Source organism: Pseudorasbora parva, chromosome 13 (genome assembly GCF_024679245.1).
Source record: "Pseudorasbora parva isolate DD20220531a chromosome 13, ASM2467924v1, whole genome shotgun sequence".
Taxonomy (NCBI): Eukaryota; Metazoa; Chordata; class Actinopteri; order Cypriniformes; family Gobionidae; genus Pseudorasbora; species Pseudorasbora parva.
Genome location: NC_090184.1, coordinates 3,848,320 through 3,867,448, shown reverse-complemented (window position 1 = coordinate 3,867,448; position 19,129 = coordinate 3,848,320). Strand labels below are relative to the sequence as shown.

Below are 19,129 nucleotides of genomic sequence, written 5' to 3'. Positions count from 1 at the left end.
TCAACTTTGAGGACTAAATGTTCACTTGCTGCCTAATATATCCCACCCACTAACAGGAGCCGTGGTGAAGAGATCATCAGTGTAATTCAATTCACCGGTCATAATGTTATGCCTGATCTGCATAATTTATAATGTATTCTAATAAAAAAATATAATATCAAACATTTTATCCCTATAATATCAAACTTAATATTTTCTCATACATGTATAAATGCGTTTTTATCAATGTAAATATAGAGCTGTCTTGGTTATTTTTGGAAGGGATTCTGCGCAGTGATGGAGTTACAGTGACCGTAAGTGAATTGCTGCTAACATATTCATTGATATCTTGATCAACACTCATTACATTCGTCCGCGTCTCAGTTGGTGAAGACAGGTTTCACCCGGCGATGTGCGCAAGACTGCCTCTTAATGTTTTATTTACGACCATTTGACCTTAAAGAAGGAAACGCAGATGAAGAGCAAGAGGGATGGTATTCAGTACTAAATGCCACGACTATCATTAGGAGTATTTGAGGCTGCAGGGGTTTCGTCTAAAACATTGATTAACATTAACATGATTTGCATGTTGAGCAAGATCTTTGGTCGCTGTAACAAATTATTCATGGCAGTCGTTAAGGTCATACAAGATAAAGATTAGGCCAATGGTTTTGCTGTGGAACATATTTACATTGGAAAAGATAATCTCACGCACGTTGTCTGAAGGGGGAAGAGGAAAACAAAGGAGTTTTTATGTGGTGGTTTTTCCAACAACAACACACAAAAAAAGACAAAAAAGAGGTCATTTACACACTCTCATGTTGTTCCAAACCCATGTGACTTTCCTCTCCAGAACACACAAGCAAATATCAGGCCGAATGTGAAAGCTAGACTTTCCCAAGTAACAAAAAAACATAAAACATGTTTGAGGCAGAAAGTCATACGGGTTTGGAATGACATGAGGGTGAGTAAATGATGAGAGAAGTTTCATGCTTGGCTGAACTGTTCCTTTAAGAACTCAAACACAAGACTTGGAGAAACATAAAGCATCGAGTTTCGTTATTAAGATTAAAGAGGACATCTGCTGTGGTAGAGACACTAGAAAGCATTATAAATCCGCTGGACCGAACATCCGGTCTTCTTCTGTCAGTAACGCGCTCAAGCCCTATTTCACAGTTTGGCGGTGTGTGTAGACGGAGCCTGGCTCATTCTGGATTCAGAGTCTGTTCTGTTCTCCTGTAGGAGGAGCGGGAACGTCTCACGAGAGTCCTGTCAATGCATGCTGGGAGTTTTGAGCTGCAGTTCAATCAGTTTTAAAACCATTTCACTCTCAGGCTCCAACATTGTGTTCATGAATGAGATGATTAATTAAAAACAACTGACAGATCACATTCATATTTCTTGAAGCATTTGAAGTTTAGCACAGCCTAATTGAAAGGCTCTTATTCTTAAGAGAGCGGTGTGTGTGTGTGTGTGTGTGTGTGTTGTTAATGTGGGGGTGTAGTGTAGTCAGAATTAGCCATATAGTCCAGCAAACTAAAGTTTTTTGACAAAATCATGGTCTTACACTGCCCTCTGCAGTCCAGACGTGTGCCTTTCATTATATCAACAAATACATGAATATAATTTGTACTTTCTTTAGACAATTATTACTATTATTATTATCATTAATTTTCATTTAATTATCATCATCGATTAATTATTATAATTATTACATAATCTAAAACGATGCTCTGGCAATGCATGTCTATAAGTTTTCCACAAGGATACAGTAATAAATAAATTAATTGTATATGTAAAAGTGATATTGAATCTAAAAATATCTGTAATCTAAAAAGCATATGTAGATATTTTAGCTAATTATGCAAACTGATTTAGTGCTCTTAGTCTTTAGACTTTTTAAACCTATCCCACCATATTCAAGATGACCTGACAGCTATCACTGAAGAAATCACACATGTCAATTTGACACTTGTCTACCCATATGCTGTGTGAATAATGGGAACAAAACAAAACAAAAACAAACGATACAGCAATGTCTATGCTAGTTAGCCACTCCGCAAACTTCCCTGATCTGGTGACACATTATTGTCCATCCTTATGCTGTGGAAAACAAAACAAAACAAAACAAAACAAAACAAAGGAATGTTTAATTAATTATTATTTAAAATGTTTTAATTATGACATAGGACGCTCTGTGAGAATATAAGTTTTGTTTTGCTCTATCCTCTGCTATTCCGCGTCTGCAGCGGTTATTACGCTACGCCTGCATCCTACGCCACACACTAGTCTCTGGTGAACATGCGAACACAATTAGATTTAGAGATAACATTTTGTAAAGTTTTAAATATGGATATTTTTCTGAAACAAATGCATCAGAAGGCCTTTATTAACCCCCGGAGCCACGTGGAGCAGTTGATGGATAGATGCACTTTCATGATGGATGGATTCACTTTTATGGACTTCAGAAACAGCCATTCACTGCCATTATTATAAAGCTTGGATTAGCCAGTATTTTTTTAATATAACTGATTGTATTCTTCTGAAAGATGAAAGTCATAGGATGAGTTAGGGGAGTAAATCATGGGGGAATTTTCCTTTTTGGGTGAACTATCCCTTTAATTTATCAAATATAAAAGCATTTTTTATATTTATGACATTATTTCTAATTAGGTAGCCTACGTATTTAGAAATCAAAGATGTAAACGATTAGCTCTACAGATAATCAGCGTTGACTTTAACTCACTAGATCCGTGTTTGTCGTCCGGTCCGTGTTTTGTATCTGCCCACGGCGCTCTTTGTGTAAACACGGAAGTCGCTGCGCTCGCTGCACCGGATCTGCGTTGGCTTTCACCGTCTGTCAACCCCCTCGTGCCGCAGAATTACCGTATCACTGACCGAAGCCATGATGCGATTAACAACGCTGTGTTTTGTTGTCTTCTGCTTTTCTCTGGGTAAGTTCGTGTTTTATAGTTATGCTGCAAAGTCAGATGATGTTTGTGGGAATGGCTAACACACTGTTTAAAGCTCCGGACGTGTTTACATGAGAATCCTTTCACTGTATTCAGAAATCTGTTCGATTACTAAACAGCTATTAGCTAATAAGTCATCTACAATGTGAAATTTCTTTCCACGTTTGCAAATCCTGACAGCAAAGGGTTTGTTGCAAAGGTGGTCAAGAATGTCACTGTATTAACCCATTCCTGCTCCTGGACACATTTAAAGGAGTGTCTTGACGTCATGTCGAGGCCGTTGACACGTCGCGATGTATGTTTATTATCCTGTGTTTTGTTGTGAATCAGTTTAAACTAATAAATGGGTAGCAAATTACAGGAAAAACCAACTTGACGTGTCTTAGTTATTGTGTCAAGCCTCCAGAACAGCTTTTGTGGTTTAAAGGCACTATATGTAATTTTTAGGGGCCAAGCACCGAAGGTGTGGAGTCCCTCTTGAAATCCTTCTTCTTCTTCTTCTTCTTCTTCTTCTTCTTCTTCTTCTTCTTCTTCCGCTCTTGAGTCTATGGCAGCCCATAGAACCGCTTGTGGGAAAGTTATGAAATTTGGTACACTGATAGAGGTCATTACCAATAGTAACCAAACTGAATTTGGAGTCTCTAAACCATTCCCTCTAGTGCCACCAACTGTCCAAAGTTCCACTATTGTTTATGCTAATAACTTTTGAACCATGATGGCTAGAAACAAAATTATTCTTTCCTCTGATTCCTTTGCTCACGCCGAATCGATTGCATCATATGACGTCTTTTTCCATTATGTAAATTTTCCTGCCATTTTTAATTGACCGAAAACCAACTTTTTCGAACTCCTCCTAGGTCGTAAGTCCGATTTACACGAAAATTGAACCAGAGTATCCTCAGACCATGCTGAGAAAAAGTTATGGGATTCAAGTTGATTTGTCTAATCGTTTTCGAGAAACGTGCGAACAATTTTTATGTAGCGCTTGCGAAAACACACTAAAGGCAATATCTCCGCAACGCTTTATTGTATTCAAACCAAACTTGGTACGTCTCATCACAAGCATGACTTGAGGCAAAATGCAGCATTTCGGTGTGTTTATGACACATTTGTGGCGCTATAATTAAACAAACCATGTAATTGAGTCTATACAACTCAATGTATTAATCTGGGGTTTCAACATTTTTGCTTAAAAATTGTCTCCAAATGTCTTTACTCATTTTTGCAGTTGGTCGGCTGTTAGCTTCTTTGTTTGCTTCTGTTGCACTTTGCCCCGGTAATGGCTGCTTGCAGCTATATTTGTAACATGTAATTTCGCCGCTAGAGGTCAGGTATGATTTGGCTTGTATGTGTGGTGTGTGTGTGTGTGTGTGTATGTGTGTGGTAACGCAGTGCTGTTTTATTTCCTTGTAGTGACGTCAAAAATAATAATTTCCGTATCTGACTCAGAGTATTCCAAAGGTTATGCCTGTTGTGATGTTAAATAAAGCTGGCACCGTGTCAGCGGGAGATTTATGGCTCATATTATCCCTCATGCAGTTCCAGATGCAGCGTTTTGACTGAACCTCTTCTACTTCTGCTGCATGAGATAAGAACAGATTTTACAATCTTCTTGGTCTTAAGAGTCTGCAGTTGTGATCTATGTCCTTATTTCATGCGAAACACTTGCTCTGTCTAGATGCATTTAAATCTGCTTTTAAGTATGCAGGTTTTTTTACCCATTACACACATGCGCACTTCAATAAGCCGTCAGAAAGCAGGTTAATGCCGCCTAAAATTGGGGTAAGAGGCAAAAAATACCTGTCTTAAGCCGATTATGACCTAACTTCGATAAAAGAAAATGGGTTACCGCATTTCTGTCCATCAATGATCCAAACAGTTGCTCACCTGTCTAATAAAACACAGGTATAATGCCTTAAGATATCAGATATTAAAGCATCTTTGGTGTTTCCAGGGTTTCTACAAAATAAAACCGAGGGTAACGCGGGTATGATGTCATTGATAGGCGACACACGGACACGGTCCTGGTTAAAATTATTTATATACCCCCTTATTTCTCTGGATTTAAACATCTTGGAAACATTTGGGATCATTTAATCAACAAAATATAGGCTATAATATTGTTCTAGTAGTTTTTGGATATTTTAATCCAAAAATCTTACATATTGTGCCTTTAATTTAATAGTTATTGTTCTACAAGAGCTACTGGCTCTTTATCAAACCAATATTCCATATATATATATATTTTTTTAATTAAATAAATTATTTATCGGCTTAAATTATGCTTATGTGTAGTAGTCAAAATATATTACAGAATAAAAAGAAAAATTTGATTTAAAAAATGTGATCTAAGCTGAATTTATCATCATTACTCCAGTCTTTAGTGCCACATGATCCTCCAGAAATCATTCTCATATGCTCAAGAAACATATGATTATTAAAATAATATTAGATAAAAAATTTATAAATAAAAAACTCCAAACAAATTGCATGAAAAATATCAAAATGAAATTAACTAAGCTTTCTGGAAATAGAAATATAAAATCTAATTCAATTTAATTATAACCTCCATTAAAGAAAGCCTGTTGTTTCCTATTGGGATCTACATGTTTTTAACCAAGCCATGTTTCCTTCCCTCTCCTATTTAATTCTGCCATAAGAGATGGATTCTGGTCTGTGGTTTTGAAGGCAATTATAAAGTTTAGGATTAACCTTACTAATTATAGTAGCCTTAAAAGCAGACAATGCAAAATAATTTTCACCCCAGGTTCCCTTCGTATTCACTGTTGTGTTGAAGTGGCATCCTGTACAAGTCATGGTTACCCAATTCAAACCCATTCTTAAACTGTTGAAAGTTTAAGAAAATATTGCTGTTTGTGAAAGAATAGTGCGATGTAACTGTGTGCTAGGCCAAAGATTTTATTGTGATTCGCTGTTGTGGTATTTTTCAGTTTGCACTATTCCGTCGCAAAAAACGACCACAGTGGCACATCCACAACCGGTCACAGCAACTGAGACAAAAAGCAATAAGCTGGGACAAGCGGCAAACACAGCTGGTGGTGATCCACCTAAACCGGCTTCAAACTCAGCGGATGCAGATAAAATCATAGATGAAGATAAGAAGACCTCAACAACTGACAGCAAAGACACCAACCCTAAAGCTCTCGGAGGTGGTTCAGGAGACCCACCCGGGTCTAAAGTAGCAAATGATACCAAACTCAATGAAACGGCTGATGGAGCTGTGACAAAGAAAGGTGAAAGTGTGGAAAAGCAGCTCACCAAACCCAACAAAAATATAGCGGCCGCTGACAAAAACAACAACCCTGGTAATGATAGCACAGATGGATCAACGACAGACATAAAACAGAAGACGACTGAAGGAAAACAAGTTAAACCAACAGTCGCTAAACCTGCTAAAAATGAGGAAGGGACGCAAAAAAAGCCATCCACAGATGACCAAAATACAGATGAGTATGGAAATGAAGATGATCAGACCGAACCCGAGACCCCTACAGAAGACAATCAAGAGGGCGACCCTGATGAAGACGATGATGTTGATCTGTCAGAGGACCAGGGTACAGCTGACCACAAAACTGAGAACCTGGGCAGTAACAAAAAGCAAAAGGAGGTTGGCCAGTTCGAGGAGAACGCAGAGAGCAGCCACTTCTTCGCCTATCTGGTCTGTGCCATCATCCTGGTGGCGGTGCTGTATATCGCCAATCACAACAAGCGTAAGGTGAGTGCGCCACAGAGATGCTTTTCAGTTTTTACTGGTGCTTTTTAAAGATGACAAAATTGCAATGACTTCTAATTCCTTTCGCCCTCTCCTGCAGATAATTGCTTTTGTCGTTGAGGGCCGGAGATCAAGAGGCACACGGAGACCCAAAACCGCAGATTATCAAAAACTTGACCAGCATGTAAGTAGCGATATGCACACACAGAGGGTTAATATATTCAAAAATACATTTCATTCATGCGATCAACTAGCCTGACGTGTTCATACTCAATTCTTGTCAGAATATGAGTCTAATGCTCCATAGACCCTTTTACAGCCCACGTGATCAAAGAGTTGCGTTTTCGGTTGCACTAATCGCTATTCCACCAATGGGCTTAAGTTTTATAGGATTCCGACAGGATCACGGCCGTTTCAGAAGAACCGGCGGTACCTGTGGCTGCAGGCGAATAATGCATTGATTGGAACGAGGACATAAAAATGCTCGCATAAAAAAATTACATTTGTAAAACATTTACTGCACTTGAAACTTAATGCTTTATAATAAACCTTCCAACATTGGCTGCCACTGGTGTGTATTGTACCCCCACCCCCAGATTATCATATCAATAATCACAGTACTTATCAACTTCATTTGTAATGATTTTATTAATAGTTTAATTGCAAAATAACATCTGAGAAATGTATGCAAGCAAGTACTATAGCATTACAAAATTAAACTTTAAACAGAAGTGTGTCAACACATACGAATCAATTACAACAAAAAATGTAAGGAAAAGGATAAATGTATGTCTGTGTGAAGAATAAGAATAAATGTAGAAAATTATATTGGACATTCTGTACATGCCCACAGACAACGTATTCATAAGCATCCAGTGATTTATATGCTTGTCTCGGGTGTACACGCTCGGTCTCTCAACTAAATACGTATATATCCGACCACTGTATATCTGGCCATCTGCTAACGTCTTCTATCCACTCCACTATAGTACACGGATCTGGTAGCCGAACACCATTTGATAAAGTCAACTTTTTAAAATAACTTTCTCGGTTTGTGTTGCTTAATCCGCTCACGTAGCTTGACATTTGTTGCCAAAATGCGCGCGCATATGTTGCTACGTCATCATTGTATACAAACAGTAAAATGGTCTATTGGGCTGTGATTATTTGGTCGTTTCAACCGAACCAGGAAAGACCTCAATTAGATAGACCTACAACCAATCAGAGCAACGGAGTAAATGACGTATGTTGAGCGACGCGTAAATGACGTATGAGTGAGCGTCGTGATAGTCAATAAATCAATTAATCGCACGATAAATAAAATTAGTTAGATAATTTTTACGACCGCGATAATTTACATTTGCAAATGTGTGCTAAAAAGGCACATAAGTTCCTGTAGAGATAGCGATACGCATTCTCCTTTTGTCATCAATGTCTTCCCTCTCGCTGTATCAAAATCTCACCTAGCTTTCCTCAGAGATGGTCAAGTCAAGTTCAGTTTGTGCATGATTACATGATATAACCATTTTTTTAAATACTGTATCATAAATTGTGGACAATTAAAGTTAGGGTAGGTAGGACTGATCTAAAACACTTTTGTCCAAATTTGTTTAAACTTTCTTTATATGTCAATACATAATTAAAATGTAAGTACTCTGAAAAGGAGAGTATAAAAATCGAGTGACTCTAGACTTTTTAATCTGCAATAAACACCGCTCATTATTTTCATTCGGGACGAAACAAGTGATTGGCTTGGGCGACTGTCACTCTCTCTTGCTACCATGGCGACCACCGCTTTCGCTACAGGATCCGCCCACATGCGCGCGCTCGTTTGATTCGAGCAGTTCAAGAGGCAAGAAACCTCGGCAAAATAATGGCAGAGAAAGAGCAATCAAAACTCACAGTGCAGGGTTTTGCAGTCAGCGAAGGCAAACAATGCAAAAAAAGGAAGACCGTACGAGAAAAGGCAATGCGCAGAAAGTCTTTGGATAAACAAAGAAATCAAATGCGAGTAAATATCTGCGTGGCTTTTCAACGATGGTGAGAACTGAGGGACCTGAAAAACGACTCATTGCTGCTGTATTTCTGCTGGACAGGTCATTTTTCATTTTGATTATACATTTTTTTCGGTTTATGTTTTCATGAAGCATGTATCACTAGCACATGAAGCTGCCTAATATAGCTAACATAACATTACCTAGCATAAAGTTACAATATTATACACTTAGCCATTAGTAGAGATGATAAATACTCGATATGCTTAGCTCAAGTTGATCGCTGTTGTGTTGAATTTCGCAAAATGTAACTTTAGATAACACAATGCATGTGTAAAGCTAGTATCCTGCATCCAGGAACATTTTTTAGAGCTAAGTTAGCTTTAGCTGCTGCTAATCAACAATGCTTTCATCATGGAAACTCTTACATGCAAAACACAGTATATGTTATGAATCTTACACGACATTCATCTTCATCACAGTATAACTGATGTTATTGGAAAAACATGATGCTACCCGTTTTCTTTGCCTTATAAATATAACTAGCTTGTTACCAAATTAAACAAAAGTATATTTTAAACTTTACCAGTACCGGTATTCTAGCTTGATAGTGAGTACTAAAGAAAACAAATTTGGAAAAAAAGTTTTAACCAATTCCTACCTATTTCATATGCTGAAATACATTTCTGGAGTGTTAACGATTAAAAGATAAAACAACAACAACAACCGAACAGAACTGAAAACTGTGACCCTAAACCGTGATATGAACTGAACTGTGGGTTTTGTGAACCGTGCCACTCCTAATATGCCTAAAACACAATCATCCGTTGCAGTTTTCATCCATTTTATTTATTGTTTTTGGTATTTATTCAAAGGCATTGTTTGTTAACAGACTGAGAGTCCATTGCTTTTATTGTTTTTGGTTGTTTTGTTCATTTATTCTGAATATTTAAAGTGTTTTCTGTTTTCAGTGTTAAATAGTTAAAATAGAAATAAAAGTTTGTTGATCTTTAAAAAGGTGTACCTGCATTATACCATTATAATTATTTTAGGCCTACGCATAGTAGTGAGAAGTTCAGATCATTTCACGGATTCGGGTCTGTGAATCTCGTTCAGCAAAATATGTTATAAAGATAAAAACGTAACATTTTTAATGTTTACCGCAATTACTATGTGTGAGTGGCGCTTTTTTGATTTCTCCTCAAGATGCGCGAGCGTCAACAGCGCGTTGTTACCGTCAGTTCATTACATTAGCATTATCCACTATCAGTCACTGACACTAAATTAATCCTTTGCATCCTGCAAAGTTAGCTGCTGGGCTATATTGTCCACTCCTTTAGTTTTACTGAGCTGCAGGAATGCAGCGTGCTCCTTAACATGGTGTTTCTGGATTAAATTGGTAGTATTATTGCCGACAGATGAACTAGTTGGCGTGGTAAGCATAACATATCTCTACACATCCGACTCTCTGGCTCGCTCCATGTTTCTTCGAGCACGCGACACACGGGAAGCTGACGAATGACGTAGGGTTCTGCTGCGATTAAAAAAACAAAACAAAAAAACACCAGGATCGGCCAATGGAACTGTTTGTTTTTCCGATCCCCGATCCAGCTTTGTCGTCAGTATCGCGGCCGATATCGGATCGGTGCACCCCTAGTCTGTTCCCTGGAAAGATTAGTAACGTTACACCTCTCCTGTCTTTGGGTTTGAGTCGTTAGTTCTGTCATCAGTGTCTGATCTGGGCCGTGACAGCCCAATGCAATGCATGCAGTCCCGAAAACAGAATTGATTAGTTCACCTCTGGAGTCTTCAGGAGTCATTCGTTCTCAGCCCCATAGACTGAGTGCAGGAGATCCTGTCCAGAACCGATGGCCTGTAGTGGATGCACCGTCAACACGAAATTAATCGCTCTCTGAGACAACTCGCTGTTCCCAAAACATATTTAAGATTAGTTCAAAAAGAACGACACAACAGATCTCAACTGCACGCACGCTGGAAGAAGTAGTAGAAGATGAGTGTAAACGATCTTTGCCGATGTTGTAAAAAATAATTTAAGGATACAGGGAGTATTTACTTAGCCTGACAAGCCACACCCACATCAAGAGGTTTGGTCTGGAAACTCACCATTGTCAGCTCAATCTGAGGAGCGGATAAACGGTTGTCTTTCAAACTCCCTCTGCACGCGATAGGATAGCGCTACAACCAACCAGAGCAACGAAGGTGATAGATTAAACATTCGCCGTATCCGGTCGGCTAAACTCAGAACACATCTTCCCTTTTTAAGAATGACTTCAGTGCCGTTCTTTGTTCTTTTCTCAGAGAAAAGCTCAACTCCAAGTCTTCCAGAGTCGTGGTCAAAGCTGATTCGAAAGACCGCCGCCGTTTGCCAGTTTCTGTGTTTACTAGAAGCACGCAAACGCAACTCGGCCGTCGTCATTATGGCCCCGCCCGCCGACTCTATACACAGCGTGATTGGCCCGTCCAGATTGAGAGGAATACAGCTCAGAAGGGTATTGAGAGTTCCTAGACGACACTTGCGGGCAAATTAAATTTGCTGCCGCTAGGGTGCGTCTAGATTTCTAGGCTAGTATTTACTAACACCATCATCATTTTTGAGAGAAATAGTAGGTGAATGCATATACGAACAAGTTCTCTGTTTAGGATTAGAACGAACCCATGTGCTCTTTGGTGATGTGGATGATTATGTTGTTATCTGTCAGTCAATATATAAAGCCCGCCCTGACGATTTGATTGGTCAGAACAGTTTCTGTTCGAGCATAATTACTCCTCTATGGATTGAGTCCAGACCGAATTGCCCGAATGTTGTGGGCGGAGCTAAATTCGGCTGGCATCCAGGCTAGCGATCAACATGTTTCTGATCTATATAAATGACTGCCATCAGCGGGTGAAGCCACTGGAAGCACTGAAGCGGCCATCTTACTATTTCCTACAGATGGAAATCGTTGGTGTGGGTGTGTGCACTGCTTCCGACACAGCTAACCTACACAACACAAAAATATACTTAATGTATGTAATTATGGAGGAAATATTAAACATTAAACATTCAGTTTCCCATGCATTAGTTTGGAAATAAAGCGTGTATTTTATTTCCTGATTGAGCAACATCTATTTCAGACTCTTAACTCTTTCCCTGCCAGTGTTTAAAAAAAAAGTTGCCAGCCACCGTCAGTGTTTTTGAGAATTTACTCAAAATTTTTATAGCCCATAGAATTAGGGATGGCGAAAACTAAACATTTTCTTGACCGACAACCGAGCCTCATTAGCCGGAGAGCGTATGCAAGTGTATGCACACTATACTGTCCATGTCCAGAAAGGGAATAAAAACATCATCACAGTAGTCCATATGAGACATCAGTGGGTTAATTAGAGTCTCTTGAAGCATCAGAAATACATTTGGGTCCAAAAATAACAAAAACTACGACTTTATTCAGCATTGATTCATGATTTATTCGTTAACAGCATTGTCTTCTCTTCCAGGTTTGTTTTAAATCTTCAAACAAAGATTCGAATGATTATGAATCAGCGTATTGATTCAAGTTTTATGGACAGTATAGTGTGCATACACTTGCATACGCTCTCAGACTAAATATAAAATATCTTAAACTGTGTGTGAAGATGAACGGAGGTCTAATAATTATAACACTAATATAATTAACAAAAGTGCTTAATTTTTGATAAGCTTTTGTCCACCAAATCATTGTGTGACCGCCTTATAAACGTGCAGTGATATAGAGAGGAACCTCGTAATCAGGGCCATACCCAGGATTTTCTAAATACCGAGGTCCAAATATGAATTTTGGAGGGTTTGAAAAAAAAACATTTCCCTCCTTTACATATGCATTTTAAGACATAAGAAAATCAAAGAATCAGCTAACTGCTTTAAAACCACGTCAGTGTGCAGGATAAATTATTTTAAGAAGACTACAGATTTTTTATAAATGAGAATCTGGTTAAATGTTGCAAAAAAAAAATAGACTCCAAATTAGAAAATCAGAAAATCAGTTTTGTTGTTAAATTGAGCCAAAGACGACATATGTGTGAATCCGTCTTTGAAAACCTAGCTAAAGTTAATTTTTGTGATTTACATTATGTAAAGAACATTATTTGAACGTATAACCTTGATATATTTAATGCTGAATGAGTAAGATCATGCCAAAGATAGAAATCAATGTGAAAATATAACCAATGAGTGAAATCAAAATGTGATGCTCCTAATCTCAATATTAGATGATGAGACTTTAGCTGGATTTCACAGACAATGATCACGTTATGTGTAGGAATATATTGTAGGCGAATGCTTTTTCTGTTCTGAGCACAGTGGGCTACCTGCTCTTTCTGTCTCATCTCCATCATCTTCTCTCTTTCTTTTTTCCCCAGTCTCCTTCTCTTGCCCTGTATCTCTTCTCTTTTCAAAGCTGAGCTTTGTTTGAAGCAGTCTTTTCATTTTCGTCTGTATCGGTAAAAACAAAGTTGTAAATGTAAATTTACTGAAGGCTTCCAAGAAAATCAGGTCGTTATTAGTTTGCATCCCTGATTATTAAGCGCTCTCGCGGTGTTGTGATGTCAAACATCAGTCGTTGTTCGAAGTGCCGGTTGGTGGTTGTGGCATTTGTCCCGCCTCTCCTCCACTGTGATTGGACATTGATGTTCACCCAAAGTTGAACTCTGGGTGCTCAACGCGTAAAAATGGACAAAACCTGCCAGCTTTTGGCGCTATTGAAAAGTGCGGCGCATCCATTGGAAACAATTGAAACATACGTGAGGCGAGAACACCTGTTTGTACACGCCGCCTTAATAGGCTATTAGTTTGCAACTTCTATTATGTACACCTCGGAGAATTACCGAGGTCCGGACCTCGGGGACCTCAATGGTGGGTACGGCCCTGCTCGTAATGTGTGTGTGTTCAGAGCTGTTGGAAATGATTTGCAACACTTAGACTTCCAGAGAAGAATGCAGAAGAGCCGCGTGTCGTGAGGCGACCCATAGTTTCAACCGCATTCTGTTCAGTTCCTCAAGCACACTCGTTGGTAAATTGGCGAAATGACTGCCTTTTTTGTTGTAAAACCTAATTTTAACGCATTAGTTGACCTCTCAGGAATCTAGTCAGTACTGGTATTTTCTGTAGTGCATTACAGTTAAAGAACATCCCTGAATCTGATCTGGAAACTTTTACAAAAACGGGATTTTCGTTCAAAATGTTGGTTTTTTTATGAAACTTACCCATATTCAAGTGTTCATAAAAAAGGAATGCATGAAGCTAGAATAAAACAGGTTGTTGTGTTTAAAAGAAGAGGGTCAGCTCTTTATTTTGATGTATTGCACAGATATTCATTAAACAAAATATTCTATGGGCTATTACATTTTTGTGAAAATTGTCAAAAACCCTGGCGGTGGCTGGCAACTTTTTATTCTAAAAACGCTGACGGGGAAAGAGTTCAGAGATGTTCATTGTTAGATAATAGGCAGTGTTATAGCGTGAGCAACACGTCAATAGTTACCATAACCAGATGCTGGTTGTCATATGTTTAACAGTTTAGTCTTTCTGCAATCTTTCCTCTCCCTGTAGGAGGTTGAATGAGTTTCTGTGAAGAACGAGGAAAATCATCTTATCTAGGCTCCCACTGGATATATGATATAATGAAGAGTGTTTACCTTGTTTTTTGACACTTCTTTCTATGGTTAAATTCAGTATTGGGTATTAGAGGTGTGTGTGTGTGTGTGTATGTGTATGTGTGTGGGGTTAAAATGTTTTTTTGTTGTTGTTGTTGTAAAACACCATATTGAAGAATAAATAAATGTATGTATGTAGTGTGAAGTCTGATGTTTTAGAGAATTTAAGGGGTCACTATCTTTATCAGTTTCACAGATTTTCACAGAAACTGTACCGTAAACTGTACCTTTGGTGTGAAATAGCAAAAATGAAGTAAAAAAAAAAACTCTTAATAATACACAAATATCATGGAGAGATGTATCTTCATTGTTAGATACTTATTTTCATATAGTGCTATTTATTTAATATGAAATTAAGAACGTTATTTTTCCCCATGACTTGTTGGACATTTTCAATAAATATGAGGCAATATTCACTGTCATCATTTCAAAACTGCTGAAAATTATAGTATTTTTATTTAACATTGAATGTGTCATAAAAGAAAGAATTGAACTGTGATACAAACAATACTAACATGTTTTTTTATTTTATTTGTTTGTTAAATCAACAAAATTAACAGTGACTCCTTGACAGACCGTTCGCAAAGACCCGCCCCCTTTAGTTACTGTTGCTATGTCCAACAAGCCACACACACACAAACACACACACACGTTCTTACACAGTGAAAAACACATCGCAGAGCAAAGAGGATACTGACAGACAGGACAGAGCAGGTTATTTATAATATTAAAAACAAAGTCTCAACTCTAAAATTGTCAATTTTTAAAGAAATGTAAACAATAAATGTGTGTTGTGGCTCTTTAATGTGTGTTTACAGGTCACTGTAGCGCCTCAGTTAAAGCTGCTCGTGAACCCATAATCTCTTCCTTCTAGTTCATTTATAGTATCAAATAAACATGAATGAGCTTCAGAAGGAATGACGTCAGACTCAGTACACGCCGTTTCTCAAGTTTAAGTCCAGCGACATTAATCTACGAACTTGCTTGATGCTTTGTCGGACAAAAATGGTGGATTATGATTGGTCAGATCCCGGCAAAGGGTGAATTGAAACTTTAAATCCCCAAATCCTTTTTTTAATGTCATTCCTTTGTTACAAAAGAAATAACGACTAAATCTCTGTATTCAGCTGCCAGGCCAGTAGATGGCGATGTTACTTTAATAAACATTAGGTTCCTATAGACTTAAAGGGATAGTTCACCCAAAAAGGAGCCTGTGATGTTGATCTGCTGACCCCCAGGGCGTCCGAGATTTAGGTGTGTTTGTTTCCTCAGGAGAACACAAATGAAGATTTTTAACTCAACCGTTGCTCGTATAATACATGGGGTGTAAAAAACACACAGGCATACGAATCCATATTAAACCCTGTGGCTTGTGGAGACACATTGGTGTCTTAAAACACGAAACGATCGCTTTCTGTGAGAAACACAACAGTATTTGTGTTATTTTTTTTACCTCATATCAGACGAATCTCATCTAGTGTTCCCCAGCGCCATTACTTCCATCGAAGAATGGCAAAATACCGCCGCGATCATAGATCATTCAGCTCCTCAACACTCGGTCCTGCTCTGCTTCACACTACAGTAACGTTAATAATCACATCATGAACATGAGTTCTGCTCGAGTCCTATCCCGATTCTTTCCCACCGGCTGTGAGGTGAAGAACACACGTCCCAAGACTCTGAGCTCAAACTTGGTGTCATCAAACTACACCTTTGTTTTGAATAGGCGATCTGTAATGGACAGAAAAGTTACATACTGCACCTTTAACTCGGCTATGGCAAGTAAGTAAAAAGCAGAATGTAACATAATTATGAACTGCAACTAGCCTAGAAATCTGGACGCTCCCTAGTGAAAGCAAATGTAATTTCCAGTCAGGGCGTCTAGCAACTCTCCGTTAGCTTGCGAGCTGGAAAAACCAAACTCTGGTCAGGCCAATCACATCATGTATAGAGTCTGTGGGCGGGGCTTAACATAATGATGGCTGAGTTGTGGCGGTTCTGCTACTTGTAAAACAAAGAAGCTGGAGAACGGCGGTCTCTCGAATCGACTCTGGAGTCATTGGACTGAAGTCATTTTTAAGAAGGGAAGATGTGTTAGGAGTTTTTTTGACCGGATACGGCGAAAGTTTAATCTTTTAACTAGCTCCGCTTCAACTTCTTCACTGCTCTGGTTGGTGTAGCGCTATCCTATCACGTGCAGAGGGACTCTGAAAGACAACCGTTTATCCGCCTCTCGGCTTGAGCTGTCAATGGTGTGCTCTCAGACACAACCTTCATCTTGATGTGGATCTGACTTGTCAGGCTAAACTGCAGCACGTTATATGATTTAAATGCAATCATAAGTACAACCATCTGACTTTGCTTATATAACTGACCAGAGTTAATGAAAGAATACAGAAAACATCTGTTGCAAATTGTGATTTTCTTGCATTGTAAAATGAAATTGTTCTGTCTTTTTGTCTTCTGTTTTCCAGTGAGAAAATCATCCAGACGAGTCAGAAGAGGATGAATCGAAACATTTGAACTGTGATCTTGAAACTTGAAATCTTCAGTGTGCGGCATATATTAACACTCATATTCGCTGTACGGGACGCTCACTAAAAGACATGGATGTCGTCTCCTCATCCGCTCATAGCACGTCAGGAATGTTAGGTCTGAGATTACTTCATTCATTCAGTGTCACAGATAAAGAAATAACGTTCACTGTCCCGCTGGATGTCGGTTGATTCTGTGGCCTCTGTTTCCATTTAATTACCGAGCCGTCGTAGAGTTTCCTCGTTTTCTTTTTTATTCCTGGACGAATTGTGTAATACAGGAGACAATTATGTATATTTTTTAAAGTATATGTTGATGTTTTGTGGGAAACGGATTGATTTTTGATTGTTTATATGGCATGTGAGTTGCACTTTCTATCATAGTATTAGAGTTTAGCATAGACTACAGATGTATAAATCATATATATATTTTCTTCTGGCCATTCAGTTCAGATTCACTCTGGCCCTTTTCAGTCCCTCAACAAATATATATATACATATACATACACTACAGGCCAAAAGTTTGGACACATTACTATTTGTAATGTTTTTGAAAGAAGTTTCTTCTGCTCATCAAGCCTGCGTTTATTTGATCAAAAATACAGAGGTTTCAATTTTATCATTTATTTCTGTGATCAAAGCTGAATGTTCAGGATGGTTCCTCCAGTCTTCAGTGATCATGATCCTTCAGAAATCATCCTATGAGAATTCATTATGAGTGTTAGAAACCGTTCTGCTGCCGAATATATTTGATGAATAAAATAAATATTAAAAAAAATATTCAAAATAAAAACATTTTCAAATAATATAAATCTCCTTTACTATCAATTTTTATCAATTTAACACATCCTTGCTGAATAAAATTATTGATTTATTTCAAAAAAAAAAAAAAAAAAAGACTGACCCCAAATGACTGACCAGTAGTGTATATTGTTGATACAAAAGATTTCTATTTTTAAAACATTTGCTTCTTTTTTTTTTTTTTTTACTTTTTATTCATCAAAGTATTATAAAAAAGAATCACAAGTTATAAAAAAAAATATTAATCATCAGAACTGTTTCCAACACTCATAATGAATCCTCATCTGAGGATGATTTCTGAAGGATCATGATCACTGAAGACTGGAGGAACCATCCTGAACATTCAGCTTTGGTCACAGAAATAAATGATCATTTAAAGTATAATAAATTGAAAACCAATTATTTTAAATTGTAATAATATATCGCAATATTTTTTCTGTATTTTTGATCAAATAAATGCAGGCTTGATGAGCAGAAGAAACTTCTTTCAAAAACATTACAAATAGTAATGTATATAATATGTATGTAGGTTTATATATATATTTATATATATAATTTTATTTTATTTGTTAAAAGCAAACAAAGACAGATTTTATACCTTTATAATGCAACCCCACAGTCCAAAAACTCTCAAACCGTCCCTTTAAAATACAACAGCCCTGATTCTGACAAGCTGCTCTTTCCATCCATCAAACCCACCATCGGTTCTGTGTTACGCTGTTCTTTTTCAGCAGTCACTGATTCATATTAATAACCCATGTAAGTAACTGATGGGATTCCTGTGCCAAATGCTGACGATGCTCAGAAATGAGCAACCGAAGGATGTTTGATGAACTCATACACCCCTTGATCCTAACAATGGGAGCTGGACATCTTTTATTGGGTGTCATGTTTTAGACTCTGGTTGTGCCTACTGTGATTCCCGCTGTATTCTCTGTTCGGCCTGTGATCTGACGTTTAACCGGTGGCTTTGCATAACGGGTTTTCTTGAAATATGAAAAAGCTATTTTGAATTATGTGGGTATCAAATATGACGGGTTTAACTTGCCTATTTGCTGTGGTCTGTCTTTTACCACTATTGCAATCTTTTCATGAGTGATATTATTTCTACACTGAAAAGAAAATTGAATATTGAATAAAATGAAGGTTTGATTTTTTTTTCTTTTCCTCTGACTCTTTTTCTTCTGTCTTTTTTGTCACCTGAATATATTAAAGATCAACTTATATTTCAGCTAATTTCCAAGGCATCATTTTTCATATGATCTTAATTTAAGGTGAAGTACTAAAATTAGACAAAAGCTATACTGAGAAACAAATTGCTTGTTTATTAATGATTTAAAATGAGCTAAACCAACACATTTTCTACAGGCTACATTTGATCCTAACTTAATTTCACTGTTAAGTGTTCAATCCACTTAAAGAAAG

The 19,129-nt window shown here is 37.8% G+C and overlaps 1 protein-coding gene across 1 annotated transcript; it reads left to right on the top strand.

Moving 5' to 3' along the window:
• Positions 1 to 2,774: 2,774 nt before the first annotated feature.
• tgoln2 (trans-golgi network protein 2) lies at positions 2,775 to 17,461 on the top strand. Its single transcript, XM_067412972.1, has 4 exons — positions 2,775 to 2,933; positions 5,903 to 6,687; positions 6,785 to 6,868; positions 16,844 to 17,461. The coding sequence occupies exons 1-4, from the start codon at positions 2,885 to 2,887 to the stop codon at positions 16,844 to 16,846; spliced, it is 921 nt and encodes a 306-aa protein (XP_067269073.1). The 5' UTR covers positions 2,775 to 2,884; the 3' UTR covers positions 16,847 to 17,461.
• The last annotated feature ends 1,668 nt before the right edge of the window (positions 17,462 to 19,129 follow it).

Coding starts and splice junctions, on each gene's coding strand:
- tgoln2 (XM_067412972.1), top strand. CDS start 2,885: ATGATGCGATTAACAACGCTGTGTTTTGTTGTCTTCTGCTTTTCTCTG. Junction 2,934..5,902: donor TGTCTTCTGCTTTTCTCTGG/GTAAGTTCGTGT, acceptor GGTATTTTTCAG/TTTGCACTATTCCGTCGCAA. Junction 6,688..6,784: donor CCAATCACAACAAGCGTAAG/GTGAGTGCGCCA, acceptor CCTCTCCTGCAG/ATAATTGCTTTTGTCGTTGA.